This window comes from Lissotriton helveticus, chromosome 9 (genome assembly GCF_964261635.1).
Source record: "Lissotriton helveticus chromosome 9, aLisHel1.1, whole genome shotgun sequence".
Lineage (NCBI taxonomy): Eukaryota > Metazoa > Chordata > Amphibia > Caudata > Salamandridae > Lissotriton > Lissotriton helveticus.
Window position 1 is genome coordinate 1171440358 of NC_136070.1, and position 19793 is coordinate 1171460150.

The window sequence follows — 19793 nt, forward strand, 5'->3', positions numbered from 1 at the left end:
TGTCAAATTGGGTGTATTTCCATTCAGCAGTTTTTGCGGTAGCGCTTAATGAAGAAGTCTATGGAAAATGCATGGGGATTTTGAGTTTTGAGGCCTCCTTTTTTCTCTGCTCCCACTTTATGGATCACCCTGAAATTTTCTATACAAAAACTAGGCAAAAAAAGATAATTTTTTGGGACGTTTTCTTGGAGATTCTTCAAACAGTGACAAAGTTATTAGCAACACAAAAAACACATTTCCTATGGAAACGCTGATGTAACTATAACTACCCATTAGTGATTAAATATATATATATATATATATATTCATATCTTTTCCTTGCTCCCTCTCTCTCCCTCTCTCTCTCTCTCTATATATATATATATATATATATATATATATATATATATATATATATATATATATATATATATATATATAAAATATATATATATATATATATATATATATATATATATATATAAATATATATACATACACACACACACATATATATAGTTAGAGTGAGAGAGAGAGATAAATATTTCCTGATGCCAGCTACGATCAAGGCAAAGGAACCTGGATGAAAAATAATTTAATTTGAATCTAAAACAAGCATCTATAGGGCTCACAAAGCATGTTGAAGTGGCATTAGTTTGCCTGTCCACTGCATTAACCAGATCAAGTGACTGACCCTAAGAAGTGAGGAAAACGTGAAAGCTTCCTTTCTGTTTATCATTACAGCACAATCATTCCACCGCAGCAACACACAGTGGTCTACACTCTAGCTCTCAGGCTCTGATTAGAAGTGGGCCGTATGGGGGGAGATATTTGCTGGATGTGGTAAATACTGCCTATTCTAGGTTTCCACTTAGAAATGAGGGAGAACAAGTGACATTGGGGCATATTATCAAGGGATTTATCTCCGCTTTTTTGGCTTTAAAAGCCAAGAAAGCGGAGATAAAATTATCTCCCTATTACCTAGCTGTCGCTAACACCAGTTAGCGACAGCTAGTAGGAGATAGCGACCATCTTGGGCCTCGCTTTGCATGTCAGAGAAATTTATCACTAATGACATGCAAAGTGGGCGTGCCAAGATGTTAGCGACTGGAAACAGTCGCTAACATCGCTATCTCCTATTACCAACTTTTGGAGATATTCGCGCTAAGCGCGAATATCTCCAAAAGCTAACACCTGCCCTGAGCAGTTCTTAGCCATGTTATCCAATGAGAGGTGGATAACATGGCTAAGAGCATTTGCTCGGTAATGCATGAATATCGCCGACTTTTCAGCGATATTCATGCATTTCGGCCGATTTTTATTGCTTAGGAGATAAACCTTGATAATATCAAGGCTCCTAAGCGATAAAAATCGTCGCTACACGGCGATTAAATTATAGAAGCTAAGGCAACAGCGCGATAATTATCGCTAGTTGTTGGTAATATGCCCCATTGTTGTTTAAAGCAACGGGTTCTCTCTATTTTACCTTTATTCTGGTCTTTTTCGCCTGATAAATTTCATCAGGATTGACCTAATGACATTTGTCAAGCAATAACAGAAGGAGGGTATAATTAGCGCTGGGTTCTGAGGGGCATATTACCAACAACTAGCGATAATTTTTGTCTCTAACTTGTTTAGAGACAAAAATTATCGCCGCACATCGGCGATTTTTATCGCAGATAAACCTTGCTATTAGCAAGGTTTATCGCAAATGCGATAAAAAACGGCCGCAATGCATGAATATCGCTGAAAAGTCAGCGATATTCATGCATTATCGAGCAAATGCTCTTAGCCATGTTATCCACCTCCCATTGGATAACATGGTGAAGAACTGCTCAGGGCAGGTGTTAGCTTTTGGAGATATTCGCGCTTAGCGCGAATAACTCCAAAAGTTGGTAATAGGAGATAGCGATGTTAGCGACTGTTTCCAGTCGCTAACATCTTGGCACGCCCACTTTGCATGTCATTAGTGATAAATATCACTGACATGCAAAGCGGGGCCCAAGATGGTCGCTATCTCCTATTAGCTGTCACTAACTGGTGTTAGCGACAGCTTGGTAATAGGGAGATAATTTTATCTCCGCTTTCTTGGCTTTTAAAGCCAAAAAAGTGGAGATAAACCCCCTTGATAATATGCCCCTGAATTCCGAGCCCTACTAAAACCCTGTTGGTACTTGGATCGAAATTTGACCCTCCCCTCCCCCCCACTTATAATCAGGGTCCTAACGGTTTAGGCATGGATATCATTTAGGAGGTTATTTTGGTTCACAGCTGCGGCACTGCTCTTGCGAACCCTGGCACACTGTTTGCACAGACAGCCCAGCTAATGAAACGTTGTTAAGAGATGTTTATATGTTTTAATAATTGCACAGCTATAATCGTTAGCAAAGTTTTAGCAAAAGCAGAATGAAACGTGAGTAAACTTCAACCACTGGAGGGCGAGGACAGAAGGAATAAGGAATGTCTTAGGAATGAGAAAGATAAGGAAAAAGGCCTACAGTATGAGCTTCATCACTCATCCTGGGACATTTCGTTCAGCAATCAGAGGAGGTTGATAAAAATCTGCTTTTTCACATTTTTATTTTGCACTGTAGCTGTGCATTTGTGAGAGATGTCTGCATACGGAAACTTTGAAGTCGTCAGCACCATACTAGATAGGGGAATGCGTTTACCGCCGGTGCAGCATGAATTCAAATGTTAAGCCCTGAGCTTAATTTTAAATTAGAACAACATATTTCAGTGCAGCAGTGAATATACAACTTGCTAGAATAATCAGTTCGTTTTGCAGTGGAGGCTTTGCTTTTTTTGTAACCAATATTGTTTGACAAAATAAGAAAGAGTTTAACTATGACTTTGAGCAGAACAATGTTTCCACATATTTCACATATAAATTATTTTTATTTAAGATTGCAATTCAGTTATTTTTAAATACTTTTTAAACTACATCAAACCATCCCAGAAATGTACTTGGTGGGTTAGGTGCAAGTGGAACATAAAACACTTCAAATTTGAAATGTAAGATACAAAGGAGACACATTAGAGTCATTGGCCATAAATAGAATACAGATCACATGTTTCAAAAAAGCAATGGGAAAGCCTGCAGGTCTGGCTTTAGCTGCCAGCCATTAGGCTTTGGTATTTCTTGATTTGTTCTGTCATGGTTCTTGCAAAACATTTTTGTTGGTAAAGCAGTCAAACCCTAATCAATCTTGAAAGAAAAACCAAAAATATTTAGTTGGTCTACAAAAAATAAACTTTACCATAGTAGTTAGTCCCTAGCACTGAAGGAAACTGCTTTGTGTGTTAATGTGCTCCTTGTGAAAGGGCGACATGCCATAAATGACAGTGTGGTCAGCCAAGGGCTTAAGTGGGCTGACACAATGTCTCATGATGCATGCAGGAGTGGATAGAAGAAAAATGCAAAGGACACAGCAGACTATTTATTTATTAAGTTTATATAGCGCGACAGCTACCCGTAAGGGTTTCCCGGCGCTGAAAGACAATTGCAGCAAAATACAATCCCAGGAGAAATTATTGGACAAAAAGCCAGGTCTTCACGGCTCTACGGAAACGGATGTGGCAGTTCTCCATCCGTAGAACCAAGGGAAGTGAGTTCCAAAGTTTGGGTCCCAGGGTTGCGAAGGAGCTGCCGCCCATTCTCGAGAGTCTGAACTTAGGAATACAGAATAAGTGTTGGGAAGAAGAGCGAAGTGAACGGGCAGGGATATAAGGTGTAACGAGGGACTGAAGATAAGAGGGGGCAACTCCAATCTTGATCTTGTGCATAAAGCACAGTGCCTTGAATTTTACACGGTTGTCAAGGCTGAGCCAGTGAAGCTCCCTCAGTCGCTCAGTGATGTGATCCCGTTTTTGGCAACCACAGAGAAGCCATGCAGCAGCATTTTGAACCAATTGGAGACGGCGTATGACCGCCTTGGTAGACCCCAGATAGAGCACGTTGCCGTAGTCCAATCTGGAAGTCACCAAGGCCGTCATCACGGATCTCTGGGTGTTAGGAGGTAATATCCAGAAGATTTTTCTCAGCCACCGTAAGATGGTAAAGCAGGTGGCTGCAACTTTGTTAGCCTGATCTTTGATAGATAGACCCTTGTCGATAATGACCCCGAGATTACGTACTCGTTCTGATGGAGTGGGCAAGGAACCCATGGCCGATGGCCAGTGTCTCGGGCTCCAAAGACCAGGTTTGTTTCCGAATACTAATACCTCAGTCTTTCCACTGTTTAATTTAAGAAAGTTGCGATTCATCCAGACCCGTTTGCAGAGAAGAAGAAGAAGTAGAGTCAGCTTGGGATAGGGAAAAAACAATTTGAGAATCATCAGCGTAAGTGAATAAATTTAAACCAGAACGATGTGCAATATGGGCCAGGGGAATAACGTAAAGATTAAACAGAAGGGGACTAAGGATAGAACCCTGGGGCACACCATGTGGGGATACATAAGTATTGGAAGTGGACGTGTGAGAGAAAATTTGGAAAGTACGATCCGTGAGAAAAGACGTAAGCCAGTTCAGGGCTTTTTCGCCCATGCCAAAGGAAGCTAGGCTATTAAGAAGGATGCTGTGCGATACAGTATCAAAGGCTGCACTGAGATCAAGTAATATCAGTGCAGCCGTTTCACCTCGATCCAGTAGCAAGCAAAGATTCTCAGTCACTCCTAGAAGAGTGGTTTCTTTAGAGAAACCCGGACGAAAATCAGACTGGGAGGGATGAAGAAGATTGTGAGTTGCCACAAATTGTGACAAGAGCAAATGAATGTGCCTCTCAAGGATTTTAGAGAATGCAGGCAATAATGAAATAGGGCGAAAGTTAGAAGCAACATTTGGGTCCGCGGTCGTTTTTTTTAATAGCGGGGTGACCATTGCGTGCTTCGCATGGATGAAGCCTGGCCAAAAATTCATATAAGTAACTATGCTATACAGAATTTTTAGTAAAATCCGAAGGTCTTGGCCAACACCAGACCTAAAACAGTCAATTGGTACAGCTTTGGTGCAATCCTCTTGCCTTCGCTAATGCTTTTTCGTAATGTTTTTGTAAATCTTTATTACAAATGGATAGGGTTCCAAAGATAGATAAATAGAGAAGCTTGCTAAGACAAACATTGCTAAGTTTTATGTTTGTGAGCAGCTGTGCAATATAAGTTAAAGAAACTCCATAAAAGCGTTATGACTTGTTTTTTGAGAAAGGCAATATATTGTGCAGTACCTGGTGGTTGTATAAAGCAGTCCTGTACCTTCGGGTCATGTTGGCGCTACATAAAACTGACTCTGAAATAAAATTGTGAAAAGCTGGTTTAAATGTGTTATTTACCTGTGTGTGTGTATTAACCCCTTGTGTGCTTCTGTCGGCCGTTGGCCGACGGGAGCACTACCTCGCTAGTGCTGCCGTCGGCCGTGCCCCTTTTGCGGAAGTGCCGCACTGCCGCAAAATCGCGGCCATAGGAAAGGGGTTAAGTAACTCGTGGTAATATAAAGGACTCCTGTAACTTCGGGTGATGTTGGCGCTGTATGAAACTGTCTCCAAAATAACATTGTTTAAAAAGCATGTTTGAATGCAAAGGCGATTTGGTGGGTGTAGGGGATCTATGTAACGGTGTCAGTGAATTTTCCTACAGTATTCTGTTTGACCAAGACAAATTATATGTAGATTTTGAAAAGTGGTGTGTAATAAATATTGTTGGGTGGAAGGTGCTTTTTAGTAGCTGATTATGGAATTGATTATAAAAGTGTGTAGAATGTGTGATGTGAAGACTGTCTATTGTACACTAGTTGCTGGGTGAGTCGTGGATTTAGGTGATGTTTGTAGCACAGCTATAGTCGATTGTAAGGCACATCATAGGTGTTTGGATCACTGGGCAGGTAGGGGTTTGTATGTGTTTGTATGTCTATGAGTGAGTGTGAGTGATATCTTCTATTTCACAATGTCACAAACTGAACTACATATGGGAGAATATTGTGTTCTATATCATTGCAAAGTACTTCCCGCATATGAAAAGTGTACAAGGCCATGATTAAAGACACACCATGTGTTACTACCATGGTGACCATGTTGGGTGCTCTTAAACAAGTATAGATTATGCACTTGAAATATACAGTCTATTTACTATACTATAGATCGCATTAGTGCTTAATCTGTTTAAAATATATAGGTGCCAGCGCCCTTCTCAAGAGGCCACTGCTACTTGTGCCACCCATTGACCTTGCATGTGGTGGGGATGACAGTACTAAGACAAATACTAACCATAGGTCTCCCACAATCGTGGTAATTCTAAGAGTATTCTATCCCACTCAAGGATATGAATGGCATGGGCAGTTGGTATTACTCATTTTAATGCATATTTAAGCATTAAACACTGTTGTTGCGCTCATCTAAAAAATCAGGCAAAAATCATCTAAAAAAATAGCCAAACAAATAAAATGCCAATATTTGCAACTGGTACATAACCCACTGAACTATATTTTCAAGATCAGAATTTGTGACCTAGATGTTACAGAGGGAGCTCTGCAGTAGCTGCATGAACTAACTATCCTATGACCTCTACCCTGTCCTGAGGGTACGAGGCATTACAATGTAGGAACCACATTACGATTGCTATAAAACAGCATAAACTGTAGTTACAAGTTGCATGCAAAAAGGTGTGTCTGCAGTCACTGACGAGTGTACACAGGTGCCTGGAGACTCAGTGGACTGTGGTACTCTGAGCAGACTAGCAGGGAGACATACGCTCTGTGGCTGCCATGAAATGAAATAAACAAGCAAGGCAGGGGGCCAGGGTAGAAGCAATACCAAAGCAAGCTACCAAGAGGACAGGGGATGCAATGACGACGGGGTTAAAAGACAAGTGGATGGTGGGGGAGGGGGGTAAAGCAGTGTAGGCCATGCTGAGCTGCAGAGGGGCACACAGGTCAGATGGAGCCGGATGTGCTGAGGTCTTACTGAGACTGGCTCCCCAGCTCTGTTACAGACACACACCCAACTGCTGATCGGCAAGGACGCATGGAAAACAATCCCATCCCAGAAGAACTGCTCATACCTGCCATGGAGACATTTGTAATCAACTTAATTGAGTACTGGGCAGCCTCTAGGCACTCCAGGTGCACTCTGGGAGCTGTAGTAGGAGTGAGCAGAAGCTGAGGAGGACACACAGGGCACGACACACAGGGCACGCTAGGGAACCCACGGTCCTAAATGCCAAAGGCCCTTTATATCCCAAAAACTGGTTGCATTGCCGCCTGACATTTCTCAGATCACCAGTTGAACAGACTTATCTTTCACTATTTATTTATTTATTTTGAAAGTTTTATAGAGCACGAACCAAATCCTTGCGGATATCAGAGCGCTTTACAAGCAATAATGAAAAGAGGTAAACAAAAACCATACAACATATAAATATACATGTACATAATGAGCAGACCAAAAGCAAACAATTGAGGTAGATAGGAGAGGAAGGGGGGGGCATATTATCAAGAAACAGCGTTAACATTATTGCCACTTTAGCGTTAATGGGCTTGATAATATGCCCTTGTGAATTCCCATAGAAGCCCATGTTCTGGTGTGAACATGGGCTTCTATGGGAATTCTCTACGGTGTATTATCAAGCCCATTATCGCCGCTTTAGCGGCAGTTTTCTGCCGCTAAAGCGGTGATAATGTTAATGCCGTGTATGATAATATGCCCTGGGGTTCTTTAAATTCCATGTAGTAATATTCCATCTTAGTTTTAGAATAACCCGTTTTGATATGAAGGTTGTGGTGCCCATCACATAGATACCTTGTGATCCTCTTTGGAGTTTGACAGCAGTTCGCCTAATGCCCCTTTCGTGTGCTTGGCACATCCAGTCAGAGTAAATAGAAGAAAGCGTCCACTGCCTGGCTTGCCCATAATGATCATTTAGCTCATTGTGCCACTCACCTCAGCTGCTTTGGGAATACATCAGTATATCTGCTTGGACAAGCAATTATGTTTGCAGATGTTGATAGCTGTTCTGTCAATTAGCTAGCCTTAGGAGGCAGAGGGAGTGCACAGAGGTATTTCTTGTAAAATAATACCATTTTAATCGTTTTTTAAGATGACCAAACCTCTTGAAGAGGCAACACAGGACTAGAATTGTTTTGTGGTTGTAGCCAGACAGACTTCAGAAATAAAAGAAAGAATGTGTGGGCGTTCTAATCATAGATCATTAACCCCTCCCTCCATGATGTTCAATCCAAACGACTTCCCAAAAGTTTGGAACCAACAGTAATGTAATTTGGGGGCTAAAAACCCCGCTCCATTTCATCACGAGAACGCTTCTAAACTATGCGCTTCTCCGAGAGGCTCATTAATATTGCATCTCTGTATTATGGGTATGTAGCGAATGGCAACATTTTATCCACTCTACATAGTGTGCCCAGGATGGCTCATGCCTAACTGGCAGAAAACAGGTGTTAATCATAATGTCTCTACCGGCGTTCCCTCTTCCAGACACTACAGACCACAAGAATACAAATTGTAGGTTCATAAATCTGAAACTGAGGAGGAGGTTGAATAGGTTAGACATCTCGCTGCAGCACGTCACAACATGCTAATTCGGACAAATACTCTGATCGACATGCTGTCCAGTATGCCCTAGATACCGTTGGCCATATTCAAGTGTACGGCCAAGGTCAAGTGTACAGCCAAGTTGAAGATGAAGTGCAATGTCATGAATAATGTTCTTACTGCCTGAAACATGTTGATGTTGATAAACTGTGAAGCTGTGAATAAATCTGATGTATCCCTGGAGGATAAGTTTACTATTGTAATGGGCTGGGGTGAAGTACCCTGATTGATGTGAATAAAGAAAGCGACGCCCTTGGACAACATAACCTGATTCTGAGAGTTCTTGGGCACACCAGGATGGGAAGGGTGACAGAGATGTGGGGAGGAATGAATGTCACATTGTGCGCCCACTATAACATACAGATGTGCGCATTGCACTCGAAGAACAACAGGAGCTCCTCTGAACCTTAACCACTTGGCTGCTAAGGGGTATGCATGTAGGTCCATTGACTTTCCATTGAAATCAATGGGCCCTACATGACGAGCTGGGCTCGTCATGAGCGTCGAAGGGGTTAATGTATGAAAAATGGCCCTGCATGATGTGAGATCCCATGACTTACAAGCATAGAGGGAAATAACCCCTTCACCCTCTACTTAAACAAGCATTTGCAATGCAATAGGTCTCGCATTCACGAGAGTTTGAGCTATTACAATTGCAAATAACAATGCCTTTTATTTTTGTTTTCATTTTAAAAACATAAAGGGCTTTGTCATTTACAAAACCAATAGCTCCAACTTTCCTACTGCGAGACCTATTGGCAACGCCAGTGCTTGTCTTCTCAGGTGATACAACGAAGTTCTCCTTTTGCATAACTTCAACAAAGATGACTCAGGAAGTAAACAGTTCCACTGGAGGTTACTTTGCCTATGGCGTAGAAGATTTGCCACATTTCAATGGGCAGCGATATCTGTGCCCACACCTAAGTGTTTGCTGGCACTTGCATTCCTGGATTCTGAATGAAACCTAATGGCCTGGTGCCACACACCAAGGAATGCGAGAGCGCTCCCTGACGTCGGGTATGGCATTCCTTACATTGCCTGCATTTCTTTGGTGAATATTTGTAATCAAAATTATGAAAGACGTCGAGGCAAGCCTCATCTACATGGTACGAGCAAGGCTAGCAGTAGAACTGGTAACGCCAGTCAGTGCACGAGACATTAACGGACCATTGTTCCACGCGCTGCATGGTTGCATGAACAAGCTGTGTCGACGACGCTGTAAAGACACCACGTGCCTTTAGAATTATCCAGTTTTCTCCTTAGATATTAGAAGGCTTTAAGAATTTGGAACAATAAATGCGAGGGAAGGAAGAGGAGATGAGGTGTTATCTGCCGAGCAGGGAAGAAAGAACGTTCCCGGAATTCTATAGTAGTTAAATGCTTAGTACTCAGTGCAACTCTTCATTTGCATAGATTTGCATACTTTTTCAAAAAGCCAGGCAAATTGCACAGTTTGGAAGCGAGACGGTGAACACAGACTTGCTGAATTTTCACGAGAGCGATAAAAAGGTCCTATTAATATGATACACTTCAGTTTTGGTTGAGTTAGAGGGAATATTTCTTTTTCCTTCCTATTGCTCATATAAATGTCAGTTACTTGCTATTTTTATGACAGAATACCACATATTATGGAACCTTCGTGGGCCTAATGAAGGGCAATGTCACATCGCTGAGTAATGGCAGGCATGCAGCAGGCATTGTGGGATATGGAACGCGAGAATGCACGTGACTCGCACAGGGAGACACTAAGAATGAGAATATACATGACTCGCACACGGGGTAGGGTGACCAGGTCATAAAAACAAAAACAAAAAACTAGGACATTTAACAAACATAGGAGAAGGTCAACGATTTTTTATCAACCGAGAAACACAGTTTGATTGGACTGACAGCACTCACCAACGTGGAAAACTTAGACTGTGTTAATTAAATTGCTTTCTGAGAAGAGCTGCTAACTGATCTTTCATAGGAACATGTGAAAACCTGCCTCCCTCTGTGATCAGCTGACCTTCCCTCAAAACTGGGACGTGTGTTGAATTTACTGAGCTCTGCCGGGACAGGTGGCGAAAAACGGGGACAGTCCCAACAAATCCAAACTGCATAGTTAGGGGGACAGGGAGACACCAAAATAGAGAACACACAAGGGTCGCGCACAGGTTCAGGGAGACGCCGACAATGAGACTGAAAATATATACAACTCACACACTGTGACAGGGAGAGTACACGTGACTCGAACACTGATGCACGACAACCTTGAAACAGAAAATGCAGATGACTCACACAATGGGAGAAAGACAGTGACACTGACATCTAAATTACACACCTCGAACACTGGGACAGGGGCCGCAGACACTGAGATCAAGAATGCAACTGACTCACTCACTAGGACAGAGTGACACTGACATGCAGATACATGTAACGTACACACCGGCACAGGGGGACATTAACTCCAAGGCCGACGAAAATACACATGACTCACACAGTAGGACAGGGCGACACTTAGAGAACACAGATGAATCATATACTTAAGTTGTGTCCGGACAATTACAAGAGGTTTCCTTTAGCATGTGACCTGTGTTATTGACATGAGTGACAAATGCACCTGTCAAATAGAAGTGAGACAATCATTAGCTCATAACATCCTCCACAGCCGACTGTGTAAGAAATCCAGAAAAGAAAACTGTTGCTACCAAGGAGGCTGGAAAAAATGATACTCTTCTAACAGAATGATCAGCGTCTGATATCACCGTGGCAGACATCTTGTACCTATGCCAATGCTTGAAAGCTCATTTAAGTTGGTGGAAGCCTGTCCTACGATGAGAAGTCCTAGAACCAGCAATGGTTTCACTGAAATGTACTTGATTAGAGCTCCAGCCCTCTAGCGCAGGCTCCAATTTAAATATATATATATTAAATGTTTTATTGCATTGAAAAATACAACAGATACAGAATACAAACCACACTGCCGGTGGGAAAATCAGACAAGAAAACAAGTTCTTGGCGCGCCCGGACAATCTGAGGAGATTTTTTTTTTTCGCGAGGGAGGGAGTTAATGGCACAGCCACGGACCCCGCTGCACGCAGGGAAGAAAACAGGAAGCCAGGCAACCTTTGTTGGGACGGGGGGCGGGGCCAGACAAATACAGGAAGCAGGCGGGAGTCTACCCCGCGCTCCTGTGCCCGCCGGATGATTTGCGTGACTGCGTCTCAGCGCGGCACCCGCCTGTTGCCCAGAATGACCGGATGGCTGCCGAGGGACACGAACAAAGAACATGGTGAGTGGGGCGGGTCTGGTGGGGCGGCGGGGGTCTTTGTGCGCTTGTGTGTGTGCTGTGTGTGTGTGCGCGCGCATGTGTGTGTATGCGACGGCGGGGGTGGGTTCTCTGTATGTATGTATGTATGTATGGGTGCATGCGTGCATGGGCGCTTGTGTCTCTGTGTATGCAGTGTGTGTGTGTGTGTATGCGACGGCGGGGATAGGTTCTCTGGATGTATGGGTACATGCATGGGCGCTTGTGTGTGTCTCTGTGTATGCGCATGCGTGTGTGGTGGTGGAGCTTCGAGGCAGGAGATAGGCACGGCGCCGTGCGCGCCCACGAGGTGCAATCTGCGCTCGTGCATATTTCTTGTCCACATTCCCAAAAACGGGCAACATTAGTTGTCTTGCTGACAGCTTTCAATGCTTTCGCATTGAAAGCTAGGTCAGCTCGACCTAAAAACGGAAATGCACCGATTCTCAAAGAAGGTATACATCAAGGCCATGTGGCGTCGGCCATGTTAACATTGTGTAAATTTAAACATAACTAGGCAAAAACTGGTAGATTTAGAAAGTATATCTGTATAAAGCCTGCCCTGTAACTCTTGTCTATATGAGAGTCTCTTGTAGCAATCCGAAAGGTGTAAAGACAGATGTTGATTTCGTCCCTACATCAGGAGTCCGATATAGAAAGTAGAATATGAACAGTTGTCTTGTGCAGACGGTTAAAAACACACGGAGCCAAGAAGCACTCTTGAAATGTGTGCAGCCAGGGGGGGAGTGATAGGGTGGAGAAGCACAGCGACAGGGGAGATTGCTGTGTGCAGGCAAACCATTATAAAAAAAAGTGCCCAAAAGTTGACGGGAACAATACTACAGACAGGCGAAACTGATAGGAAAAGCGCAGAAGAACACCATGAGGAACAAAAGAAAATAGCATGCTGCAGCCAACAGAGACGAGGAAAATTAAGTGGTAATCACAGGAATCCATGAAAAGCAAGGGGGCAGGATATATGCCCCTTTTAAGATTTATATTGAATACAATTGATTTCACAAGCACATCACAAGCGCTGTGCAGGCCAAATCTAACAAGGATTTGCAATGCAATCGGTCTCGCCTTTGGGACCTTAGATGTATTTAGCAATGCAGCACATTAGCCTGTGTGCTGAAACATCTACTGTTCTTTAGCATGCAGGGAAATTAAGCACCAAACTGCGTCACACACCAGGAATGGGAACACATGGAGAGAAATTTTGCCATTCAGCTGGAAATGGTATAGTCCAAAGCTCTGTTTTTAATATAAAAGCAATGCCTTTGGTGGTCATATCACGGAAAACAAAAAAATTGAAAAAAATATTAGTGTCTATGGGTGCTCATGAAAGACAATTTCTATGGACTGGAATCTAGAGAGTGCTGAAGTGATTATGGTATTTTACTGACCTCTGCTGGTCGTTTTCTATCAAGAAAGTTAAACAGAGGCAGTTGCCAGAATTTTTTTAAAAAAGAAAGTTCCTCAGCAGAAATCAATTCTGGTATTTTACTGACCTCTGCTGGTCTTTTTCTGTCAAGACAGTTAAATAGAGGCAGTTGTACAGAAAATAAAGTCCCTAAGCAGAAGCAGACAAGTCCTAGGGCTGATCTCCACAGCCCACAAAGTACATACACATATAAGTATATACTAAAGTATGTGCTAAAGTATATATACTAAAGTATATACTAAAGTATGTACAAGAGGTCTTGAATGCTTGACATAAAAAAGGGTTGTATAGATAAATAGTGTTTCAAAGGTAGATTGGTGGTTGCATAGATGGACCTTGTTAGATAAATAGAGAGGGTTTCTTAGTAAGATAGATAGATAGATAGATAGATAGATAGATGGATAGATAGATATATAGATAGATAGATAGATTTGAAAAGATAGATAGGCAAAAAGAGATAAATGGACAGGTGATTAGGGAGATGGTAAGATATGTCGATAGATAGAAGGTAGATAGATGGACAGGCAGGAAGATCGATACACAGACCAACTGGTAGGTGGACAGGTAGACTGATAGCCAGACTGATAGATAGACAGACAGGTAGATTGGTAGGCAGATAGACAGGGCTGGATAGATAGATAGATAGATAGATAGATAGATAGATAGATAGATAGATAGATAGATAGATAGATAGATAGATAGATAGATAGATAGATAAAGAAATTGGAATCACTGGCACAGCTTCAAAGCTTCAACTAGTAATATAATATGTAAAAGTCTATATAATATCCAAATCGAAGATCCCTGAAAGGAAACCAGAGATCCACACAACAGAGCATACAGACTATTGGTTCACTAGTGTAACTGTAGTCCCAGTTAAAATGCACACAAGCATGACATAGAGAAGTGAAGTTATAAGTGGACTTCATTGCACTCATAGTTAAAAGAGGATAATCAAATGGATACAATTTGGTATGCTGTAAAATAACCTCCATCAGACGCGCAAAGGTTTCTTCAAAAGGAATATACCACAGCATTACTAGGAGACAGGAACCAATAAGGCTGGAATGTTCCTTGTGCTCATTAAAAAAAAAACTGGCCAAAAGAATCCTGCTGTCACATCAGGCTTGAAACACCAAGGCAACACTAAAGTAATAAAAATACAATAAAAACAAGGACACTGGCACTAAGGATAACTATCTTGTATGCAGGTGTGCTCTTTGAGGAAGAGCAAAATGGAGCTGTTCAAAGTGAAGTTAGCAAGTGACTGAGTTAGGCTGACTCGCTGCCCATTACTCTGAATAGGATCAGCACATGAAGAGGTGCAAATGGGAGCATAGGTTTTACAGGGAAGATACACAAACACATTCAGCTATTCCATATTGTCTGATCTAAGCCCTTTCTTCTTAAATGTCTGTCTTCACAAAGTTGATAAGAAACTTTACTGGGCGAAGGCACCTCCTGCAGGATTCCTGTACATAATGTCAGAGTCACAAGTTAAAATCCTCCATACCCAATTAGCAGAGACTTTTATCCAACTGATTGTTTGTAAACGAGGAATCATTGAGGCACTTAAGATCGTGATATGAAGTAACAGAATTGTTCTTTCTTTTGTTATTTCTACTGTTTCAATATTTTTATTGTGACTGGAAATCGAGATTTTATTGGATTTATCAGCATCTCTAATATACTTAAGAGCACACGCGTAGGCAGCTAACTCTGGGGTGGTCCAAAGCCGTCGCCAATAGGCAAGAGGTCTATAACCCGCTGCCTCCTCAAAATAAATACGCCCAAGATCCAACAATAGCGGTCTAAGTGGTGTCGATGGCGGAAGACCAGTCAGTGCTCTCAAAAACGTATTCTGAGTTTGGACTAGAGGAACTAACTTTTCGAATCCCCAGAGTTCAGCTCCATAAAATATTGAGGCTTTAAACTTCCTTTGGTAGATGGCCAAAACTGGAGCTACTGGTTTGGTTTGGGATAGACGGTGTTCTTTTAGGAGGGCCCCTGCTAATTGGTTGTGCTTTAAGACCAGCAAATCCATCTGTGTCTTCCAATTCAAACTTTTACCCATTGTAACCCCTAAGTAAGTAAATGAGCCAGTTTGTTCGAGGGACACTTTGTTCATTTCTACTCTGGCTTTCACTGTTTTATTTTTGTGCAAGACCATGAACTTGGTCTTGTCCACGTGACTACAAGATCATGGTAATTTAAAAAATGGCTAAATCGGTCAAGGGCTCTTTGCAGACCAACTTGTGTTTTAGACAGAATTAAAGTATCGTCTGCAAACATTAATAAAGGAATATTAATCATATAAATTATATACAATTTGCCTTAATAGTTATCAGTTCCAAATCATCAAGGTACTCCGCTATTTGTCGATGGACCAACTAGTAGGAATCAGTTGATGGCGATTAAGTCCAGCTGAATCACAAATTAAAAGCTTTAACATTTATTTTCGTCATGACTTTACTTTAATAAACACAAACTCAAATTTATATTTTCAAACGACTTTATGTCAACTCATTTAAAGAGAAAAATTATATTGCATAAGTTTTATTGGTTTAATATAGTTTGAGCATTATTTAATTAATTTTGAACATAGAAAGTAAGGAAAACGGAAAATACTCATTAACCCCTAGCCATAGGGCGATGGCGAAAAATGGTTCACCAGAACATGAACCATAGATCACAGGATAGGTTCCCAAGCTGTCTGTCTGTCCCTCGAACCTCCTCAGACGTATCCCTCCCGAGATAAAATTCCCGCTACTGTCTCGTTCCTTATCCCCATCAGAATTTAAAGTTCAGAAAATGTCAAAGTCTCTTGCATCATAGAAGAATCGTCTCAACTGGCAGCATGTTGTGCTAAGCAAAGGTGTGAAAATAGCAGCCTCATCCATCACAAGCACAGGCTATCTTATACCCTTTCATTAACTTTCTACACCCGCATTTGAAACATTTTAAGGGCTACATTCAATCCTGATTGGTCCATTGGAGAGGTGGCGAGGGTCACCTCATTGTCCTCCTAGCTCAAACCAGTTCGTAAGGTCCTGACTCATCCCAGAGGTTCTCATGATTTCATAAATTGTTCACATTGATGTTTAGTTAACATTTGTAACATTTTCTCCGAATCAATATTTCATAGCTCATCAGTTCCCAGGCTTTTTAAAAATAGTCTCTTTTGGCACAACTCCTGTAACAGACCAAGCTGGCCTTGACATCTCTCACTCCAGACATAGGCCATGCACTCGTGACTGATCAACTGCTCTGCCCATGTGTGGGTGCCATCTTTGATTTTTCCGTGCGCAGTCGCATTTAATATCAGCCACTTTCAGACGGGACCGACCAGGCCCTCATGGGAACTAGCATGAAAGTAAGCATAAGAAAAATTAGATATAGAACTTAAGCCCTTCTGTTTAACACCCACCATTCTAATTTCCAGTTTTAGGTGTTACCTAGCAAATGCAACAATTTAAAGCGATTTTACTTACCATCCGCATTCTATGCCACAATATAAATCTAATACAAACACATAAATACATGCAATTTTAATCTTAATCATACTCTATGTTACTTCACGTCACATTTTATGAACAAATTACATTTCTTGCAAAATAGCAGTTAGTTTCCCACGTATAGTGTTTAAGTGCATTCTGTTGATTAGTTTGCATGCGTCACACTGTTAGTATCATTAAAGTTATGAGGTCGCTAACTTCGAAGGGGTACAACATTTTTTTTGTATGTCCCCTGCTCCATCAATGGCAGCATGCTGTGCTGTTTCCCTGCGACAATTGGAGCCAGCTTGCATTTCTCTTTGAACTCTAGCGGCTGCAGCAGCCCCTCCCCAACCTTGCTCAGTCTGTGAACAGCCCCATTGTCATTCTAACTGTGGAGGATTATCACATAAAGAATGACAATGGGCCAAAGGCGTAGTTAAGCACATGCTATATCTGCTTCAGTGGGTTGGATACAAATGTTTCTTGGCCCTTGTGGATCTCAGGTCAGCATAAGACAGAATAACAAATAAACACAGCAGAATAATCACCTTGATGTACCTCTGGGGAGGGGGCTAAAGGGTGCCAAAGTAGCTAAAAGCAGAGACGGAAAGTGAAGTGCACGATTGTCTCAACCTAATATAAACTTATTTTCTCATCTACTTATGTTGGTTGTCTATTTACATACTTATGTACTATTGTGCGACCTCCTCTGATGTGTCTGTAAAATGTACCTTTTGTCCCGAACTTTTGGCCTGAATTTTGACCTTCTGTCCTGAATTTTTGTCCTGAACTTGACCCTTTGTCCTGAATTTTTACACTCACTGTCCTGAAGTTGCACCTATGCCAGTTGGTCACTCTACGTGCGATCAGTTATGTGAGGATTCTCATTCGCGTTTAAAACATGTGAATACAGACTCGGATTCTGGGCTATTTGCTTTGAACATTGCACCCTTTTTGTTTGTCAATATTTAAAAAAAAAAAAAAAAAAACTTCTTTCTGTATCTCTGTGACTTGGTTTGCCGAAAAAGTCCAAGCCACCATAAAACATATTAACATGACAGACTCTTGTATGATTGTACAATTTTCTCTCATTTGTTATTGAGCAGAGCAAGAGCCTTCGGTTCCTCTTCAGGACACAATGCGGTGGACTGTGTTGCGCTGCCTCCTGATTGGCCTTTCAGCGCTACTGGAGTTTGTGGCCGTCGAATCACATCAGAGCGAGGTGAATTTACAATATATTTAGAGCAATAAATGTATGCCTGACAAAATTAGGAATTTGCAATTGTGACTCTTTCAGAGAAAACAAACGTGATGATATTTTCCGTAATATGAAAAATTACAGTTTCATTTGGTGAGTTCTAGCCTGGGCTATTTAGTGAGCCACTTTACAAAGATTTAATCAAAGGATGAATGGTTACAAATCCTGGAATGTTGCCAATGACTTGCAGACATTTGAGTTTAATTGAATAAAAACCAGGGGCCTCATTTATGAGGCCTTGCGTCAGTTTTGCGCCGCCGGTGCGTCACTTTTTGTGACGCACCAGCAGCATAAAAAATGTGCCTTGTTGCACCATATTTACAAAGTGACGCATCTAGGTAGATGCGTCACTTTGTAAACCCCTACGCCACATTATACCTGCGCCAGGTATAATGTATGCAAGAGGGGCGTATTGACGCAAGAAAGGCCATAGAAGTGACGCAGTGAAATCTATGAGATTTCACTGCGTCACTTCTAGGACGCCGTTGCGTCAAAATCTGGCGCCTGCCTCACAGCAGGGATAAGACTGACGCAGGTCCTTTCACATGGGGCTTGCCCCATGTGAAAGGACGCATTGCTGGAGTTGTGTCACTTTTGTGACACACTCCAGCAATGCGTAACTTTTGGGCTTACAGATACGTCAGAAATACTGACGTATCTGTAAGTCCTTGCACAATGATGCGCCATATTGTAAATATGACGCATCATTGGGGTCGCAAGGAGGGCGCAATGAAAAGTGACGCATCACTGTTTTCTCGCAGCGATGCGTCACTTTTCATAAATGAGGCCATTTGCTGAATAACCACAAATTGCAATGATTATTTCCTTTTCGTTACCTTTTTACGTTTCTCTGATCACCTTGCCCTGCATATTCATGGCAAGTGAAGATTATTTTTCTACACTTATCTTAATCTTATTTATCTTTTGTCTTTCCTTACTACTTTTTCTACTGAATATTTTCTAGGAATGTAACTATTTCGGATAAATGGATTGTATTATTTATATTAAACCCTATTTTATGCTGTAATTTTATCTGACATACAATGAGTAAAGTATAGACAACAAGCAACTGTGCAAAATGTTTCAGTAGTGTCTCTGAAGGGCTTTGGTGAGATCATAAACCATGATGCCAAAGACTGATTGGTTTATGAATGTCACCAGAACCCCTAGTTGGCAATAAAGGACCATTTTACAAATTACAGCCAACAATGAGCACAGATCTGAATTGCAATATTTAGATTTTATCATTTATGAATACATTGGTGATAAAATAATGCACATTAGTGAGGGGCAGAGGATGTATGCCTTTCAGCGGCTGCAGCATTTACTAGACAATTTTTACAGCATTTACCAAAAAGCTTCCTGCAAATTTTGCAACTTTTCAAAAAATGTTTATTGCTCAAATGGATGAAAATAACATTGCCAGAGAATGTGCTGCACATTTACAGGATAATTAAGAACGCCTTGCTGCATAATATGATCGACATGCACATAATAGTAGAAGCGCAGGCAATGCTAAAAGCTCTGCAGAGTGGCTTTGGGGCTGTCATTATGATGATGAAATCAGGAGGCTGGGAAATATTTCCCATGTTTCGTGGTTAACTATGAAATATGAGTAGTGTTTATGCCACTGCATTTTGTGCCAGGGGCGGCTGGTGACATTTGAAAGTGGTGAGGCGCAAAGTGATTTGCATACTGCACCGTAGCGAGCGAGTGCACCGAGCGAGCC

General features: G+C 41.7%; 1 protein-coding gene across 3 annotated transcripts in view; it reads left to right on the top strand.

The window, feature by feature from the left end:
- Positions 1-19793, top strand: part of LOC144782330 (inter-alpha-trypsin inhibitor heavy chain H3-like) — a 397194-nt gene that overhangs the window by 41586 nt on the left and 335815 nt on the right. For all 3 annotated transcript variants that reach the window (XM_078661645.1, XM_078661643.1, XM_078661644.1), the window contains exon 2: positions 17913-18028. In XM_078661645.1, coding sequence (XP_078517771.1) covers positions 17945-18028 — 84 coding nt within the window. In that variant the 5' untranslated portion in view covers positions 17913-17944. The remainder of the gene's footprint in view (positions 1-17912; positions 18029-19793) is intronic.